Source organism: Chrysemys picta, chromosome 1 (genome assembly GCF_011386835.1).
Source record: "Chrysemys picta bellii isolate R12L10 chromosome 1, ASM1138683v2, whole genome shotgun sequence".
NCBI classification, from domain to species: domain Eukaryota; kingdom Metazoa; phylum Chordata; order Testudines; family Emydidae; genus Chrysemys; species Chrysemys picta.
In genome coordinates, this window is record NC_088791.1 from 132,311,453 (window position 1) to 132,330,367 (window position 18,915).

An 18,915-nucleotide genomic window follows, 5' to 3' on the forward strand; every position below is an offset into this window, starting at 1 on the left:
GCTGTAACCTGCCTAACAGAGAGGGATAGCCTCTGCATTTCCTCCACATGTAGCTGATTTCTGTCCACCCTTATCCCACCCCTATGCACAGGGCTATGGGGAAGGGTTCATGAGATGATTCCTTAGGATATTTAACTGACTCATGTTATGCATGCACCCGTGTGTGTGTGTGTGTGTGTGTGTGTGTGTGTGTGCTTGTTGTGGGCTGGGAGTTTCAAAGGATCTGAAGGCAGTTAGAGTTCCAAACCCCACTGAATTTCTATGGGCTTAGGGTGCCTAACGCCCTTAGACCTCATTGAAAATCCCAGTGGTAGTCCTTAGGTTCCCCACAGTCTCCTGCTGCAGAAGTGGAACCCTGCTGCTTGTTCCTTTTATTTCTGTCATCTGCAGTGTTGCCAACTCACACAAGATTTGGTGTTTTCTCTTGAGGTCCAGTTGTTGGAGCTTAAGACTTGGCATGAGAATATCTGCTTTTGTTTAAAAATAAAGTCTCTAGCCCTCATGTTTGCAGAGAAATGCTTGAAGACATGACTCAAGTGGGCCCTTAAGGCTCAGAAGCCAGAAAGCACAAATTAACCCCCCCCCCACACACACACTTCTTATTTAAAAATAAAAAAAACCCATGATTTTTAAGCCATTATTTCTTGGGGCCTGATTGTTGAATGGTTGAGGCTGGCAATATTGGGTCCGCGTAGGTTTTTAAGGTGAAATAAAAAAGCAAACCAATTGAGATTCAACTTTACATTTCTAGACGATACTGGCCCAAGCACTAGCTTTGCCACCAGAAAAATCCCAGACTCAGACTTTTTAGTTTTTAAAAGTGTGGTGACTTCTTAATGGGTAAATAATATAATCTAAGGTTGTAACGTTCCTTCCTGTCTCTCCTTTCATCCCCTTTTGTCTCCTTGTATCATTCTTTCACTTTTCTTTGTGCTCAGCTTTCTCTCTCTCCTCTCTTAACTTGGTTTGTGATTGTGAGTTCTGTATTTCCTTACTAGACTCTGCACTGCAGAGAAGACCAATCAGCCTGTAGCTCTCCTTGCTTCCTGTCTCTCTCAGCTAGAGTAGGTGTGCCCTACTCACCTGAAAAGTTAGACACAAATGAAATACCTTCAGCCTCAGGGAAGACAGAAAAACTTAAACCTGATTCCAATTGCAGAAGCGACAGCAGGAGCAGCTACCGGAACTGGGCTCAAAGCAAAGCACTGGCCCAAAAATCAAGGATATGACACCCAGCAGGTAAGAGAACCGGATTCTGTCTCTCTTAGCAGTAGTATGCGAGGGAAAACTTTGCTTTATTGCCACATTCCTGGGGGAATTGGGGAGGGAGAGATATGAGGCCTTGTATAGGAATTCCAGCTGAGCCGTGTCAGAAGATTTAATCAAGAATGTAATGGTATCTGACAGGCAACTTCACCAAAGCAGCCAGGAGAGAGGGAGGAGATCAGCCCACCATTTTAGGATACAGAGTGAAATCTCCAGGGAGTATTCCCTCCCCTGGGATAATAAACAGGGGCCTGGTTCTTAGGTATATTTCCCTCCCTCAAGCATAGCCATCAGGGGGCTGAGTTTAATTCTTAAAGTGGATATCTCCCTGGGGACAGTATCCGCAGAGTCTGGATTCAGTCTTCACCTGAAACAGACCCCTCAGGAGAGGGCATCCTGGGAGTTCTGGGTTCAGTCATCGGCAGATCTGCGTCCTTAGGGACAGTAACAAAGGGGCCTGGTTCAAATCCCAGTGGGTGGAGCCCTGTGGGCAAAGTAACCAGGGGTTCTATTCAACTTGCAGAGGTTAGAGTGCCCCTAAAAGTACAGGAAGCAGAAACCCTGGGTTTAATGCCCAAGGAGTAAATCTCCTTTCTTCCCATCCCCCTCCCCCCTCCATCCTCCTGACAATAGCGAGGGCCTGAGGATAGGTCTAGTCCTGGTTTCAGTTCACAGCAAAGAGTTTAATAGAGCCCCCACTCTGCCCTCCGAGTCTGGTGTCTGCTAACTCTCGGCCAGAGGCGGCCATTGAGGACCAGGACTGGGGGCTCTGGACTGTCTGAACTCTGGACACTTTGTTTTCTTCGTCAGTTTATTTGCTGAGTCTTATGACTTTTATGGCATGAAGGAGTTTGCTGGAAGTCAGGAGAGTGAGGTTCAGGGTACCTGAATACTACGCTTCTCCTCTTGCTCTCCTAACAGTTTGGAAATCCCTGCCTCCAGTGCCTCCCCCAGCAACCTTGATGTGACGAGCAAAGACTGGTGGGGGGGGGGGTGTCACAACAACCTACCTAAAAGCCTTAACACCCGTATTTCTCACTGCACTCCCCATAACACTCACACTTCCTGTTGTGCTCCTGTCACAAACCCAGAGGTTGTGTGGGAGCGGGGTCAGATCTGGGAAGGAGGCCTCTGTAGGCCCCATAGAGATTACTGGATTGGGAATGGGAAGGAGAGATTTGTTGAGATGGACTGGTTGTGAGGAGGAGACATTTGTGACTGTTCCAGGGGTTATAATGGAAGTGTATACAGCCAGGGGAGGAGGCGGCTGTATGCCAGTTCCTTAGGATATTGCAGAGCTGGATTGGGTCAGAGAAGAGGTTTCTGTCATGGGGTCCTTAGCCATGTTTTGGAGCTGGAGAGCATCGGAAGAGACGGAGCTGGTGACTTGTTAATTGGATAATCTATTGGAGATGGAGTGGACGAGGGGAGGAGCTCCGATCCCATTCCTGGAGGGTGAATGTGAGCTGGACTGGTTCAGGGGGAAAGTATATGTGTAATCCATACTCCATTCAGTGTATCAGAACTGAGTAAGGTTTCAGGGAAGAGACACATGTGACCCAGACCATTAAGTTGAAACTGCATTTCAGGAGAAAAATACTCCTCATCCCTATGGATGGACAAGCCCTGCTAGCTCAGATCCAGTCCGTCACTCTGCTAATGTGGGATTGTCCCCTATATTCATGTTAGTAGTTCACACAGCTGTCCAGTCATGTGTTAACTGCCCCAAGCAATTGGGCTTCTGAACTTTCTTTGGGAAGCTATTTCACAGCCTAATCAATCTCACTGACAGAAAGTTATTCCTGATATTCAGGCCTTTCCTAATTTCATCCCACTATTCTGAGTCATAGTCTCTTGCACTGCCCTAATAATTCCGCTCCTTCTTTGGGGTTCACTCTTTTCAAAGAGTTCTAGACTGCTATCTAGGGGTGGGTGCACGTGGCAAAAAGTTTTCTACAAATGTTAATCTGAAAAAAATTAAAATGAACTTTCTCCATTTGTGTTGATGCCCCTTTTGTGTTCACTTTGCATGGTTATCCTAGCAAGGCACAGTTTAAGAAAGATTGTAAAATATTTATGGAAAGTGATTTTTGAATTCAGACTTGAGTATTCACACCAGACATCCCATCAGGGAACCAAAATTTACCTTGTGACGTACGTATCTAATCAAAATGTCTCCAACTTTGTATGGTGAACAAATCAGAAAAAAAACCCGTGGCCTGTTGACAGACAATTTCCAACTAGCAAAAACTAGCAAAATGAAGCAAATACATTGTTTTGAGTTATTCTCCCAATTCCATGTTATCATGCCCACCACCTAGTGACTGTTTAGCTAAATTAAACGTTTAGATAATTTAATAGTCTCTTCCCAGAAGTCAATCCCTCCAGCCTCCCTAGTTGTTTTCATTGTTGTTGCTCTTCTCTGAACTCCCTATTTTCTTTCTGCTAATGAGGTACCCAGAAATGAATTCAGTGATACAGATGTAGTTGTGTCCATGTCTGAGCCATGTAGCGAGGGAGCATTGACTCCCTGCTCCAGGATGTGAAGCCTCTGCTTATGCAGCCCCAAATTAATAGCTTCTGAGGCCAGAATGGACCGATACAATCATCAAGTGTGACCTCCTGTATACCACAGGCTAAAGAACCTCACCTAATAATTTAGATACCAAGCTCAAAACTTCTGTTTGAACTTTCTGTTAGAAATACACCCAGTCTTGATTTAAAGACTTAAAGTGATGGAAAATCTACCACATCCACAGATAAATTGTTCCAAAATTGTTAATTACCCTCACTGTTACAAATGTGTGCCTTATTATTTCTTGTCTGAATTTGTTTAGCTTCAGTTTCCAGCCATTGGATCTTGTTGTGCCTTTTCCTGCTAGGTTAAAGAGCCATCTGCTATCAGAATTACAAAGGCCATTTTTGCTGGAATATTGCATTGCAAACTCCTATCTGTTGTCCGTTGTCCAATACATTGTCCATTACCATTCCCTAAATTTCATGAAGGCTTATGCTGCAGCCTCAAGTGATGCTGTAATTTAGGGTAGGGGGTGGGCCCAGAATATGCAGTTGGGGCACAAATGTGTGTCCAAGTCAGTTTGTCCCTCAGTTTCTGTGCTGGGGATGGGGAGTGGGGTCTGAGCAGGACCTGAGAAATGGGATTGTGGTCCGTGTATTCAGGCTGAGGAGGATGTTGTTTAATCCAGCAGGGGTGCATTGAAGCTGGATCATGTGAGAAGGGGTAGTGACCTGGTTGCGCTGTATCTGACACTCATCAGGCCAAAGTTGCTAGGAAACAGTGTTCTGCTCTGTGGATGTAGGGCTCTTAACTTGTTTTATGGATTGAGTTGTGTGGGTGCAGGTCTGTGATAACCTGTCTGAACTGGTCTTTTCAGCTCACAGGAGTTTCTGGCTCTCCTGCTCGTGTAGTTGAATTAGTCCAGTGGTTTTTAAACTTTTTGTATTGGTGATCCCTTTCACACAGCAAGCCTCTGAGTGTGACCCCCTCCCCGCCTTATAAATTAAAAATGGGGGGGGGGGCTAATTTAACTTAATTTAATGAGGGCTTGGCAGCTGTCAGTCCCACAGAGTTGACAGCTTGTGACCCCCATGTAATCACCTTGTGACCCCCTTGAAAACCTCCTGAATTAGTCTGTCAATAAAAATACTTCTCCCTCCCCACCTAATTCATCTGTTAAGTTTTAAATATTTGTATGCAAATACAACTATAGGGGAATTACTAGAGGGGAGACAGGAGTTGGATTGCGGCAGCAGCGCCTGTGACACCAGTGTTGAAGGATGGTTCTGAGCTCAGCCAGGACATGGGAGGAGGGTGTGTGACCATAACACTGGAGGATGTATTAGAGCTGAATAGGCACAGAGAAGGGCAGAGTCTGTGACCCCCGCTCTGGAGAGTGCATCAGAGCTGCCTAGGGTTAGGGGAGGAAGGTGTTGGCTCTGGAGCTGGACAAGGTTTAGAACTGGACAGAAAGCAGGTTTCTGTGACTTGGTTCTTAGAGGGTGTTTTGGAGATGGAAGAGGCCCGGGTAAGAAGGTGTGTAGAGGTCATTAGTGGAAAGTGTATGGGATATGGATGGAACCGGCGAGGAGACATCTGCAACCTGGTCCTCAGAGGGCATGATGGAGCTGGATTGAGCAATAGGAGGTAGCTATAAACTAGCTCCCTGATGATGTATTCCAGATGGATTCAGCCAAGAAGAAGTGTTTGGTGACCTGGTCACTAGAGAGTGAATGGGAACCTGACTGCATCAAGCAGAGGACGCAGACACTGGAGGGTATATTTTGAACTGGATTTGGAGGACAGGTGGAACCATCTGCTACGTAGTTACTGAGGGTGCCTCAGAACTGGATCAGATTAGGAAAGGAGAGTCTGTAACCATGCCTTTGTGGTTGTGTCTAAATTGGATTGGGTCAGCCTCAGCCAGGATGTTTCCAGAGCTGGATCAGGTCAGGAGAGGAGGCTTCTCAAGGGTTAGGGAATTGCAGCTGAATCATTTTCAGGAAAAAGGGCAGCAGCCCAGTTCTGGAAAGTTTTGTCTTGATTGGCAGCCTAACCACCAAAAAGCGTATGGGCAGGGGCGGCGAGTTATATGGGCCTGTGGTGCCTGGGCTCCAGCAATATTCAGGGCCCAGGGGCCCGGCTCCACTAATATTTGGGGCTGGGTCTCTCCCCCGGCTCCACCTGCTGCCCATACGCACCTCCCCTGGGCCCTGGAGCATCCTTGCCTCAAGCGAGTGGCTTCGTGCTGCCGGCTCCCGGCATCAACTGCTGCTGCTCCCGGCATCAACTGCTGCTGCAGGGTCCCAGTGTCCCCCACCCACAGATGCCAGGCAGGCTGACTCTGCCCCTGCCCTTCTGCCTCAGACCCTTCCCTTTTCCGGCAGGACCCTACACCAGCACAGGTCCCCCCCTCTCCCGCTGCCCGCAGTCACCGCTCCTGCCCACGCTGGGCAAGGGGCAGCCCCACTCCTCATCCCCAGTGGGGGCAGCAGCAGGGGAGGAGGCACACACATGATGGCAGCCCCCCCCCCCCAGCACACACCACACGGGAGGGCTTCCTGGACCTGAGAGGGGCCCTAGGAGTACATGCAGTGACAGTGGTGCGGGGTAAGTGTGCTGCTGAGAGGGAAAGAGGGGCCCCTCCCCTGGAGCTTGCTGCTGCTGGTGGGGAGAGGGCTAGGGGACGTCCTCTCTGTCCCCAGCCCCGGGGCAACCTGCCTGCATCCCAAACTCCTCATCCCCAGCTCTGCCCCATCCCGGAGCCTGCACCCCCAGCCAGAGCTCACACCCCCCTGCACCCCAACCCTCTACCTCAGCCCTGAGCCCCCCCTGCACCCTGAATCCTGAATCCCTGGCCCGACCTCACCCTCGCACCTGAACCCTCTGCCCCAGCCCTGAGCCTGTCCCACATCCCAAACTCCTCATCCCCAGCCCGAGCCCTCATTCCCCCACATCCCAAGCCCCTCATCCCCGGCCCTCATCGTCCTGCACCCTAACCCTCTCCCCCAGCCCTGATTCCCCTCCTGCACCGTGAACCCCTCATCCCTAGCCCCACCCCTCCAGCCCTTACCCCCACAAACCAACCCTCTGCCTGAGCCCCTCCCACACCCCAAACCCCTCATCACCAGCCCCACACCAGAGCCCTCACATTTTTACATTATTTTTAAAAATATGTATCGGCTTACAAGGCAGATGTGGTGGGGCGGGACTTGGACCCGTTCTGGGCCCCAGCAAAAATTATACAAATCTGCCACCCCAGCGTATGGGATCTGGTCCAGGTCAAAGAAGGAAGTGTTCTGCCCAGGCCTCCTGAGGGTTCTCCTCAGAGCTGGTTCCTGGCAGTGGGGTGATAATTCTAAGTCTCAAAAGTGCTGGGATAATAATATGAACTTTACAAGATGACCCAGGACACAAGAGCTGAGTCTAGGTTACGGGCAGCTGTACAGCATGTTGGATGTTGCCATTGTTCAGGGCTGCCACAAGGTGGCAGGGTGTCCCTGACTCCAATAGCTACTGTTACATCTTCCATCAGTAATCAAATCAAATCTACTCAAATCTGTTTTGTTAATATAAAATTAAGATGTTTAGATACGTATCGTAAAAGGGAGAAAAATCTTTAAATAAAAAAGGCAAGTATCAAAATAATTTGAAACACCCACACACACACCACTTGGTGTTTTCTTATTTTATATATATATAAAATGTTTTTTATATATATAAACATTCCAACACATTGTATATATAGATATTGCCTTGCATTGTTTGTTTTATTCACTTGTTGCTTTGTGTCTGAAACTATATTGTAAGCTCTTTGGGGCAGGGGCAGTCTCTCGCTCTGTGTTTTCATGATGCCTAGCACAATGGAGTTTTGATCCTGTGGGTGCTAGTTGTATATAAATAATTAGTAATAATAACTCTGCCCCTGTCCACTGCCACCATGTGTCCCCACCACCCCTGTGCACATTCCATGTTAGACATATCCGTGCTTGCAGTAAGTATTTCAGTCTTGGGAGCTGTTAGAAAATGGTAGGGAAAAAATTTGGTGGAAGTTTTCAGATAGCTAACTTTCCATTTTCCTTAGGAAACCATTTGATGAAGGAGGGAGTGTTAGGATTCAGATACTGGCTAGGAGAGGCCAGGGGGAGGGGGTGAAATGTGTTAGGAACATACATAGCAGGGTTTGGGGCTTGGGGGACAGCAATGTGTGGAGGCCGCAGTACAGCACAGAACCAAACTGGGGCTGTACATCATGATACAATTCAGGGAAAGGAGGCTCTGGGAAAAGGAATGGTTCAGAGGACAGGTAACCTACCCTCCTAATGAGCCTGAGAGGGCTTCCTCAAGGCACAGGTAATGCAGAGACGCTATTTTCACCTCTGAAGCCATCCAGTACCAGTGTGATGAGCTGAAGAGAAAGCTAGAAATGCCAGGTGCTCTCTGTGGAAGTCTGGTTAAACACTGCACTCCGCATCTTTGCCATTGGGTTCTCTCAAGGCATCAGCCAGCCTAGTCCCTCTCTGTGCCTAGAGGATTTCCCTTAAGAAGTTGAGACATTCTCAGAGATCCCCCTCTGATTCACCTTCTCCTCTCCTCTCTGCACAGCAAGCAATGTTACTTGTTTCCACTTCTCGAGTCCTCTACAGCCACGGGGAATGAGGACAAGAAATCTGGATACACACTGGGGCCATGAAGTTGGCTTATCTAGGACCAACAAAGCCTGACAAGCCAATTTCATCGGCATGACATGTGCAGTACCCAGTCACAAGAGTGGGTCATGACCCTAAAAGGCAGCCTTAGACTGTGATTATGTGGGAGAATAATGTGACAGCTGAGTCATCTGCTGGATGTTTTCGGAGCTTGTGAAAAGTAGCTGTCAACTGTCTGTCTCCATGCAAAATAGCATGCACCTCTATGGTGCTTCTCTGTACACAACAAAAATAAGGTCAAGGCATGAAGATAAGCACCAAAGGTAAACAACAAGCAACAGAGTCAAGATTTGTTTGTGGCAGTCAGAGCAAAATGGAAAAAAGTGTCTAGTACAAGGGGTGGTGGACATGCATGCAGTACAAGCAGGCATTTGACAGAAGCATGTCTTGTCCAGCACTAATAACAAAGCAATACAAAAACAAAATATATTCATAAGAATACAACAGGGGAGGAAGTGGGGAAAGAGTTCTCTGTTGTCCCTTGATACATCAATTTAAACAGCAAAGTTCTACAATAGATTGATTTGTGACAGTGGAAATGAACAAAAAGCAAATTCAAAATAGAGGCAGGATCCGACTACAGAACTATTGCAGCAAGTCCATGCAAAAAGATTAGTAACCATTCTGTGCTAAAATCAAAAGCTACGCTTCTTATGCTGAGCGAAACAACACTGTGGCACAGTATAACTTTTCAGGCCTGCATATTGCAAGGGGAAATGTTACTGAGGTAGTAATAATGGTATGGACCTGATAGAGCAGAGGTGGGCAAACTATGGCGGCCCGTGGGACCGTCCTGCCCAGCCCTTGAGCTCCCAGCCGGGGAGGCTGGTCCCTGGCCCCTCCCCTACTGTTCCCTCTCCCCTTCAGCCACGCCATCACGTGCGCAGTGCTCTGGGTGGCAGGATTGTGCGCTCCTGCCGAGCAGTGTGGCAGCGTGTTTGGCTCCAGCCGGGTGGCGAGACTGCCAGACATGCTGCTCTGAGCGGCATGGTAAGGGAACCGGGGGGTTGGATAAGGAGCAGGGGGTGCTGGTTGGCCAGTCAGGGGACAGGGAGCAGGGGGTGGTTGGATGGGGTGGAGGTTCTGGGGGGCGGTCAGGAGACAAGGAGGGTGGGTTTGGATAGGCGTGGAAGTCCTGCGGGGGCCTGTCAGGGGGCAGGGTGTGGATGAGGTCAGGGGACGGGGAACGGGGGGGTTGGATAGGCGTGGGGTCCCGGGGGGCCTGTCAAGGTGCAGGGGTGTGGATAGGGGTCAGAGCAGTCAGTGTACTGGGAGCAGGGGGGTTGGATAGGGGGTGGGGTCCTGGGGGCGGTTAGGGGTGTGGGGGTCCTGGGAGGGGGCAGTTAGGGGACAAGGAGCAGGGGGGGTTGGATGGGTGGGGGGTTATAAGGGGGGCAGTCAGGGGTCGGGAAGTGGGAGGGGGCGGATAGGGGCGGGGGCCAGGCTGTTTGGGGAGGCACAGCCTTCCCTACCCGGCCCTCCATACAGTTTTGCAACCCCAATGTGGCCCTCGGGCCAAAAATTTTGCTCACCCCTGTGATAGAGCCTTGGTCCCATGGTTATACAGTAGTCTTCAGACAAGGGTTTAAAAAAATGGGTGCCTAAAGTTAAGTTCCTAAATCCACTCCTAAATGAGTCTGGTGTGATTGAACAATTGCAGCGTTGCCACAGCGTGTGATTTTCTCACAAGCATCACAATAGTTGGTGGTGTTCTTAAAGCCACAGCTCCTGCAGCTGCATGATTATATGAGAATCTCAGCTTTCATTAATGACAGGTTTCAGAGTAGCAGCCGTGTTAGTCTGTATCCGCAAAAAGAAGAACAGGAGTACTTGTGGCACCTTAGAGACTAACAAATTTATTAGAGCATAAGCTTTCGTGGACTACAGCCCACTTCTTCGGATGTATAAGCTTTCATTAAAAATGTCTAGGCCTCATGGTTGCAGAGAAAAGCTTGAATATGGGATCTGAGTGTAATCTAAAAGGTTCAAATCAGAAAGCAAAGAAAAAGAGCCTCCAGTTTATCATTTTTTAAAATCTCATGAGTTTAAGATAATCTCATGCTTTTGGGGGGCCTGGCTCATGATTTTTGAACACCTGGGGTTGGCAATTCTGCAATTGCATTTGAAAGCCACTTATTTAGGTGCCTCACTATGGACTTAGGACCCTAATTTCAGGCACCCATTTTTGAAAACCTTGGTTTCACTAGTAGTTATTTAAAGAGGTAGGTAACTTGTATACAGAAGAGCTCGCAGAAGAAAACCAGTGAGGTATTTAGTAGGTGGGAATGGTATAAGCCTGTACACTATAACACAGTGGTTTTCAACCTTTTTTCATTTGCAGGTCCCTAAAAAAATTTGAATGGAGGTGTGAACCCCTTTGGAAATCTTAGACATAGTCTGCAGACTCCCAGGGGTCTGCAGACCACAGGTTGAAACCCATTGCTGTAACACATCCCAGCAATGTTCACCACAGGGAGCCACCAAAATGCAGCTACCATGTAAGATCGTATTAACCCTGAAATAAAATAGCAGAGGAATGTGAGTGTTTGGTTAAATAGGAGATTATTGAGGAAGTGAACTCACTGAACAACTGGGTTAACAGTATGATCACTGTGATATAGCCAAATATGCTAAAGAGTTATATGGCTCCAAAAGCCCCAGCGCCCCCAGCCCTCGTGCGCTGGGCGGCACAGTCTGAGCACCCGGCGGGCAGCGCAGCCCCAGCACCAGCCACTTTGAGTCCCTATGGGAGGCAGGCCTGCCCAGCCCCAGTGAGCCTAGGCCAGCCAGGGCAGAGCGCTGGGAACTGCAGGAGGGGGCCTGGCCTGGGGGTGGAGCGTGGGTGGGGCCACACTAGGCTGTCTGGGGAGAGACAGCCTCCCCCTGCCTATGATAGCCACCATCCATGAAAACAGAATAACTGTATTATTTTAAAACCGCATGAATGAGGCATCATCTCTGTGGTTATAGCACTCTGTGATTACGCAAAGACATCTTTCCAGTGTGTTGCCATCCATATGGTGTTGCTTGTTTCACAACTTTCCTTTGTTCATTCATTTTGGTTGCCTTTTTTCATTTGTCACTTTGATTGCTTAGTGCTGGATTCTGGAGCACCATGAGGGGCTGCCTGACCATTCCTTCCTGGGGGTTATCAGTGGAGGATTTTTGTGAGGGAATGTTAGAGGAAGGCTTGTCTGGTTGTTAAGCACTGACTGGGAGTCAGGAGATCTCAGCTCAAATTCAGACTCTGGCACAGACTGCCTGTGTGATCTGGGACAAGTGAAGTGATTTTTCTGCCTCCGTTCCCCAGCTGTAAAATGGGGATAATTTTTCCGCACTTGGTCTGTCCTGTCTAATGAGGCTGTAAGCTTCTCAGGGAAGGGACTGCCTCTGACTACTGTTAGTTCAGCGCCTCACACAACTGAGGCCCTGATCTCAGTTGTATACTACTGTAATACTGCTACTAATAATGGCAGGTGCAAAATGTGGATGCTATATCTTTGGAATTGGAGTATCATTCTAAAGGGCCTACAGTATATGGGTAAGTCTCTTTACACTTAAATCAGATGGCTTATGATCATATCCAGCTCTAACATGGTCATGGCATGCTCAGGTTCAGGTCTGAATTTGCTGTTCTTGGTGCTTAATTAGCAGACACCTACTAGCCTGAGGACTAAGCCTTCTACTTGGCAGCAGAGGCAAAAGATGCACAGCACCCTGGGGAGAAGCCGAGAGCACTCCCTACTGGCTGCCAGTGAAATATCCCTGGATCTTTAATTCTTTTGGCTCAGCCTTAGGCCCGTAGGCGCCTTTAGAACTCTCTGTCCCAACTGCTGGGAATGAGGGAGAGCTTTGCCCATACATTGTTCTCCCTCTGTCTCCTCCCTATCTGCTGTGACGCAGGGCCAGATTTAAGGGAAGGAGACCCAGGTGACTGCCGGGGGCGTTGGGCTGTTGTTTGCCACAAAAGGGAAAATACAATCTTTGAAGTAAAATGTTTCAGGTATTCCATATGTGGATTCATTTTTCACTAACCACCTAGAATGTTCTGGATCTTTGTAGAATCTTGTGGAACCTTGCAGACTTTCTGAGAACTACATTTTCCTTGAACTTCCTAGAAAGTTAGCCAGGCCCTCATGGATATATAAGGGGCGGGGCATCTCCAGTCAGTGAGTATAAGAATGAAGTGAAGTGAGAGCCCAGCTGCAACATTGTGAACCTTGTTTTGTTGGGTAATTGTGAAAGTGTACTTATGTTTTAAGACTTGAAGAGTGTAAATAGTTACTAATGAAGGACATATTTAGTGAGGTGCCAGAGATATCTATCAAACTCCTATCTACACAACAATATAAAAGAAATACTGTTACTTCTTTTGCCAAGCTTGACACGTAGTGTTTGATGATTTTCTAAGACTGCAAAAATAGACTTTTGCTCTCCCTAATACTGTCTGTTTTCCCCTGTAGAAAATAAAAGATGCCCCTGAAGAAGCCTTCAGGAGCTCAGTGTAGGAAGTGAAGAGCTTAGTTGCAATCTAGTTTGCAGCAAGGGGAAAATTTGATGGGAAAATATCTGAAACAAAACAACATATACCGGGCTTTAGGCAGTAGCAATCATCCCAGTGCCGAAGAAAATGTGGAGCGAAGCATAAACGATGGAAGTCCTATTACTAAGGTAAGGAATGGAAATGTGAGGAAAGTGATGGAGAATCGTCCAGTTTGCCTGGTGGCGTTAAGGAAAGTGATGATAAAGAAGAATGTGTCTCACATGAAAATGACTCCATATGAAAAGGAGAGTAATGATAAAGAAGAATCAGCCTCGCATGATGACAGAAACAGCAATGAGAAAAATTGCGCACCACAAATTGATACATCAGATTCTGCTTTATGGCCAGCAATCCTAAACTCTGCCGATATTGATCGTACAATTTTGAATGAGCCGGGCAAAACCAAGGATATGATGTTTCCAGTAAATGAGCAGAAGTGACACTTCTCAAAGTCGCCCTGCGAAAGAGTGCTTGAGAATGGTGAGAAAGTGAATCAACATTGGTTAGTTTACTTGAAATCAACTGACAAAGTGTTCTGGTTTTGTTGCAAAATATTTGACAAGAATGACAAATCGTTGCTTGCACTTTCTGTGCATAATTACTGGCATAATTTAGCTGATGCTCTGAAACAACATGAAAAGTCACCAGGCCATTTTACGGCCTACTCCAAATGGACGGAGGTCGAGTCCAGGCTCAAGCTGAATAAATGCATAGATGCAGAAAACCAGTGCATTATTAATGTAGAAACCCAGTATTGGAGGAACATGCTCAAGCATCTGATCTCAATTACCCTCTTCCTTCCAAAGAATAATTTGGCATTCTAGGGCTCGTTGGATAAGTTGTTCACTGAATTTCCTCAGTTTGGTAGAGCTCCTTGGGAAATACAATGATGTCATGCATGAGTACCTATGTCAAGTAATTTGTAAAGAAGCTATGGACCACTCCTGCAGCAAAACAATTCAAAATGAATTGATTGACCTTATGGCAGGGAAGGTGCTTGATAACATACTGATGCGGCTTGGCGAAGTGAAGCACTACACCATAATAAGGGACTGCACTCCTGACATTAGTCACAGTGAAAAAATGCCATTTACAGTAAGATTTGTTGACGACGAGAATGGCTGTATCCAAGTAAAGGAACACTTCATCTGTTTCTGGTTTTTGGATGACTCTACTGGAAAAGGCCTAACAGAACTGTTTATGAATGTTTTGAATGAGAATAAAATAAAGCTTCAGGAGTGCTGCGGCCAAGGCTATGACAACGGCACTGATATGAAAGGAAGAAACAGTGGTGTGCAGGCAAGGATCCCTGTGCTGAATCCAAGAGCTTTCTTTGTGCCTTATGGCTGCCATTCCCTCAACTTGGTTGTGCCAGATGTAGTGTCATCTTCTTTAGATTCAGTATCTGTCTTTGGAGTAGTGCAAAGACTATATACCTCCCATTTTCAGCATCAATCATCAGGTGGAAGATCCTCATGGACAATGTTACAAATCTGACCATAAAGCCACTAAGTGACACTTGCTGGGAGAGCTGCATTGACAGCGTAAGGCCAGTGAGGTACCAAGTAACTGAGGTTTACGACGCCCTGATGGAACTGGCGCAATCGAGTAAAGGTGAGGCCAGAATCCAACATGAGGCACAAAGCCTAGCAAACCAGATCATTGACTTCAAATATCTGGTCTCAATTGCGATTTGGCACGATATCCTGTTCCAAGTAAACATTGTAATCAAGGCATTACAAACTCAGTTGATGGACATCACAACTGCTACTACTTTGATGAGAAGCTGCCTTGATTTCATTGTGGTCTACAGAGACAACAGATTTGAAGATGCCATCACTGCTGCTAAAGAAATGGCGGAAAACTTCGCAGTTGACCCTGTCTTCAAGGAAACTCGTATTCATTGGAAGAAAGGGTAGTTTGTTACGAGGGCAAAGATGAGGTGATGGGAAGGTTAGCGCTAGTTGACACTGCTCGAGTATCCATCGAAGGAAGGTTTGGACAAATGAAGCACTGCAAAAAGACCTGGGGGAGGGGAGATTGTATGACCTTAGTAAGCTGTCAGCAGATAGGAAAACACTCTTGAACAATTGTGTGGACCTTCACCAGACTCTGACACATGGGGAATGTTCAGACATCAATAATAAAGACCTCTATGTTGAATTGGACAACATCCATCACTTTTTGCTACATGGGAAGCACTCTCCATTCCAAGTTCTCCAATTCATTCAGGATGCAGAACTGAAGGACACTTTTCCTAATATTTGGAGAGCTTTGAGGATTCCGCTCACGCTGCCGGTCACAGTCACGAGTGGTGAACTTTTCGAAGCTCAGGCTCATTAAAACATATCTTCAATTGACTATGGCCGACAAGAGACTCACATTGCTTGCATTTTATTGCTTGAAAATGATGTTGGCCAGTCTTTGGATCTCTCTGATGCTGTGCTTCAGTTTGTGAGGGCAAAGGCAAGAAAAGCGACCTTTTGAACTAAAGGACTAGGGTTAACATTCTAAGGTTATCATCTACCGTAACACTGTTTAATACTGCTCCACCCAGTGTTGGTGCACAGTTCAATTTCTGGATTTAGTATATTTCAGTTATTCTTAAAATTAAAAAGTTTCTTTAAGCGTAGGAAGAAACCAATTTATTTGCTTATATGTGGCATAAATATTGGCATTCATATATGGCACAGATTTACAGATCCAAGTGTGCAAATTTATCATCTAATATGACAGGGATAAATCATGCATGCAAATCTTGCATCAAAGTTGTGAAATGGGCTACGAATGCAATAAAAATAAGGTATTCAAAAGTTTAATAAATGGCTGAGGCACTGAAGACGCTCCTTGCCTGGGGTACCATTTGGTCTAGGACTCGCCCTGGCTGTGAGGGAGGGCTGGGAGCAGCTTCACTCATTATTTCTTCTGCTCCCTGCCTCAGTCACAACTGTGAGGAGGGGACTCCTGTCCTGTCCTCTCTTCCCATGACTCTTACAAAAGATGGGCTCATTTCCTATCAGGAGGTGGGGGCCATCTTCTCCCCTCTCCACTACTGTAAGGGAGAGACTCTTTTTGTCTCTTCTGTTCCTCCTCTCCCCTTAATGCTGCAAGAGAGTCTCTTCTCCATCCCTCCCTGCCCAGTTGCTGTGATAGCTCCTCTCTCTGCTTTTCCCAATTCCCCTCATCTACTGTGTGGAGGGAACCACCCACGGCCTCAGCCTCTCTCTCCCCCGCATCCCCAATCCCCAGATAGGATAGTGGGTTCTTTCCACTTTCTTCCTTCTTTTTCTGCACCCTCCCCCATTTTTCCCCTGGATAGTTTCCCTCCCTTTCCAAGCTGCTCAAAAATATACCAGCCTCAGTTCTCTGTTTCAGCTGCCTCTAGAATGTTTTGGACTTCTTTGCTGAGCTCAGTCTGCCAAGTCTCACTGATTTTTGTGGAGGAATTTGATGGGGGATGACAGCCGCTGTGTGTGGTGGTGGGGAGGGAGACTGCAGGAGCTGGATGTTCCAGAGGAGCTTATTGAACACATGGAGGAAGTGGTTTTGCAGTTTCATTGCTCCTCAAATTGCTCCAAGCACTGGCAGTGAAAATGAGTCAAGGTTGGTAAATTTCACTCTGCTGGTGCCTGTATTCCAAGGGAAGTTTGCAAGCCCTGGCATACACTGTTGTTCACTCCTGGCTGCAGCTCTGTTGAATCCTTTATATCTCCTGCATCTTGTGTTGAAATTTGTTTGGGACGAGATGATGTTGTAAGGCAGGCAAAGGAAACTGTATCTGCCACAGACTACAGTGTGAGTCAGGATGACTGTTCAGAGACTTTAACTGCCCCACACCCTGACTTCCAGCCAGCACACTGAAGTAGTAAGCACCAGAGAGTTTAGGAGCATAGACCCTGCTTCTCCATTTGGCACAGGACTGGGGTGGAGGAAACAGAGGTAGTTTTAAGCACCCTGCATGAACTCCCATATTTTTGGCCGAGCCCCTGGCATAAATTACAGCAGCCTCAAAGCTGCTTTAGCGTATGCTCTGACTGCAAGGCCCGCTACAAGCCCTCTGCTAGCCAAAGACAGCCAGAGTACAGAGCATTTTATCATGCCCATCCTTCCCTCAGCAGGCCCCCTACATTGGGGGCTAAGAAGAGGAGTGGTATAGAGCCATGCCATTAGTTCTGTGCTGTCTCTTGTGAACCCCCTTGCTCAGGGGTAGTCCCTGGGAGTCGCTTCTGCCTAATTTATAGGGTCATTACATGACTGGAATGGGGTAAAGAGGCTGTAAGGCAATCAAGAATTGGGGTCTGTGTCTATAAAGGTTGGCAAAGGGTAATGTGGACTTTTTAATCACTCAGCCAATAAATATCTCAAGGAGCCATTCAGGCTTCAAATTTGTCCACTCAGAGCTTCCCTACAACTAGAGTTAACCCACATGATAGGTTATGGCCTTTTGAGGATTCCTTTGTTTTTATTGGCTCTGGTTCCTTCCTTTGATAATCACAGTGTGTATGTGGTACTCTTCTTGGCCAATGACTGGCAGGGCTGATGGACAGAAGGCACATTCTGTGAATAGCTCAACTCCTTTGCAAGTGGCTGCATATTCAATCAAAATATCAAGCTTCATATTTTCCAATGGATCAAGAAATAGCAGCACACTTAAAACGTAAATTGATTAGGAGATCATAACTAGTGGTGTTTGAATGATTAGAATGTAAAATTAATGCTTGTTGGCTCATGCCTGCTTTCTAGCTTGCACATGCTTCATAGTTAAGCATTCACTGTCATATCCAGAGAGATGCATGGGAACTGGAGGGATTCCTTTGCAGAATTTACACACTAGTATGTTTACTTAGGCTCCAGTGTCAAATTGAAATCTAATAATATACAGACCTGATCCTGTGAAGTGCTGGGTGCCTTCTACATGCATTGAAGGCAATGGGAGTTGAGATTGCTGACCATCTTTGCAGGATTGAACCATAAGCAAATGGGCCTGACAGGATGTCAGCAAATAGTTTGTGCATGATGGATCTGATTGTTGAGCTTTGTTAGCATTGACTGTGATCACAAAATTGTCTGCCACCTGTTGGTTACTAGTATGTGCAGCACAGTAGGCCAGATTGAAATGATTTTTGAAACTGAGTTAGTGAATGGTTTAATTTTGTAGTGTAGGGAAGGTGCAAGCAATTTAAAACTGCACACTAGAGATAAGAGCTATCCAGACAATACTAAAATGGTGAAAGAGAATATAACAGTTAGTACAACCCTTCCCCAGCCAGCCTTAGAGAAATACTCCTCCTTTTCAGTGTTGCCAACTCTTGATTTTTATCACAAATCTCATGCTAGTTGCTGTCTGTATTAAAGCCCCAGCTCCTTGAGCCAGGTGATTACATTATATATGGAGATATACCTATCTCCTAGAGTTGGAAGGGACCCTGAAAGGTCATTGAGTCCAACCCCCTGTCTTCACTAGCAGGACCAAGTACTGATTTTGCCCCAGATCCCTAAGTGGCCCCCTCAAAGACTGAACTCACAACCCTGGGTTTAGCAGGCCAATGCTCAAACCACTGAGCTATCCCTCCCCCCGTGAGATTGTCACCTTCATTTAAAAAATAAATAAATAAATAAATAAAGTTTTGCGCCCTCATGGTTGAAGAGAAAAGCCTGAAATCTGTGATCTTTAAAGACTCAAAAACAAGAGGGCAAATAAGCATAATCCTGTATTCATTTTTTTTTAGCTCATGATATTTTTGGGCCCGACTCCTGATTTTTTTTTAAACCCTTGGGGTGAGCAATACTGTTACCCAGTGCCTTGCTCAGCTGACCCAATACTGAGGACAGTTAAGCTGCCAGTACAGAGGACAATCTGTATTCAGCTCACCATTGCC

General features: G+C 46.7%; 1 protein-coding gene across 3 annotated transcripts in view; it reads left to right on the forward strand.

Moving 5' to 3' along the window:
* The first annotated feature begins 1,037 nt into the window (after nucleotides 1-1,037).
* Nucleotides 1,038-18,915, forward strand: part of ARHGEF5 (Rho guanine nucleotide exchange factor 5) — a 47,926-nt gene continuing 30,048 nt past the window's right edge. Inside the window, exon 1 of one of the 3 annotated variants that reach the window (XM_065570684.1) lies at nucleotides 1,038-1,239. In XM_065570684.1, the coding sequence (XP_065426756.1) occupies nucleotides 1,102-1,239 (138 nt within the window). In that variant the 5' untranslated portion in view covers nucleotides 1,038-1,101. The remainder of the gene's footprint in view (nucleotides 1,240-18,915) is intronic. The other 2 variants (XM_008165430.4, XM_065570692.1) reach the window with 2 other exon arrangements.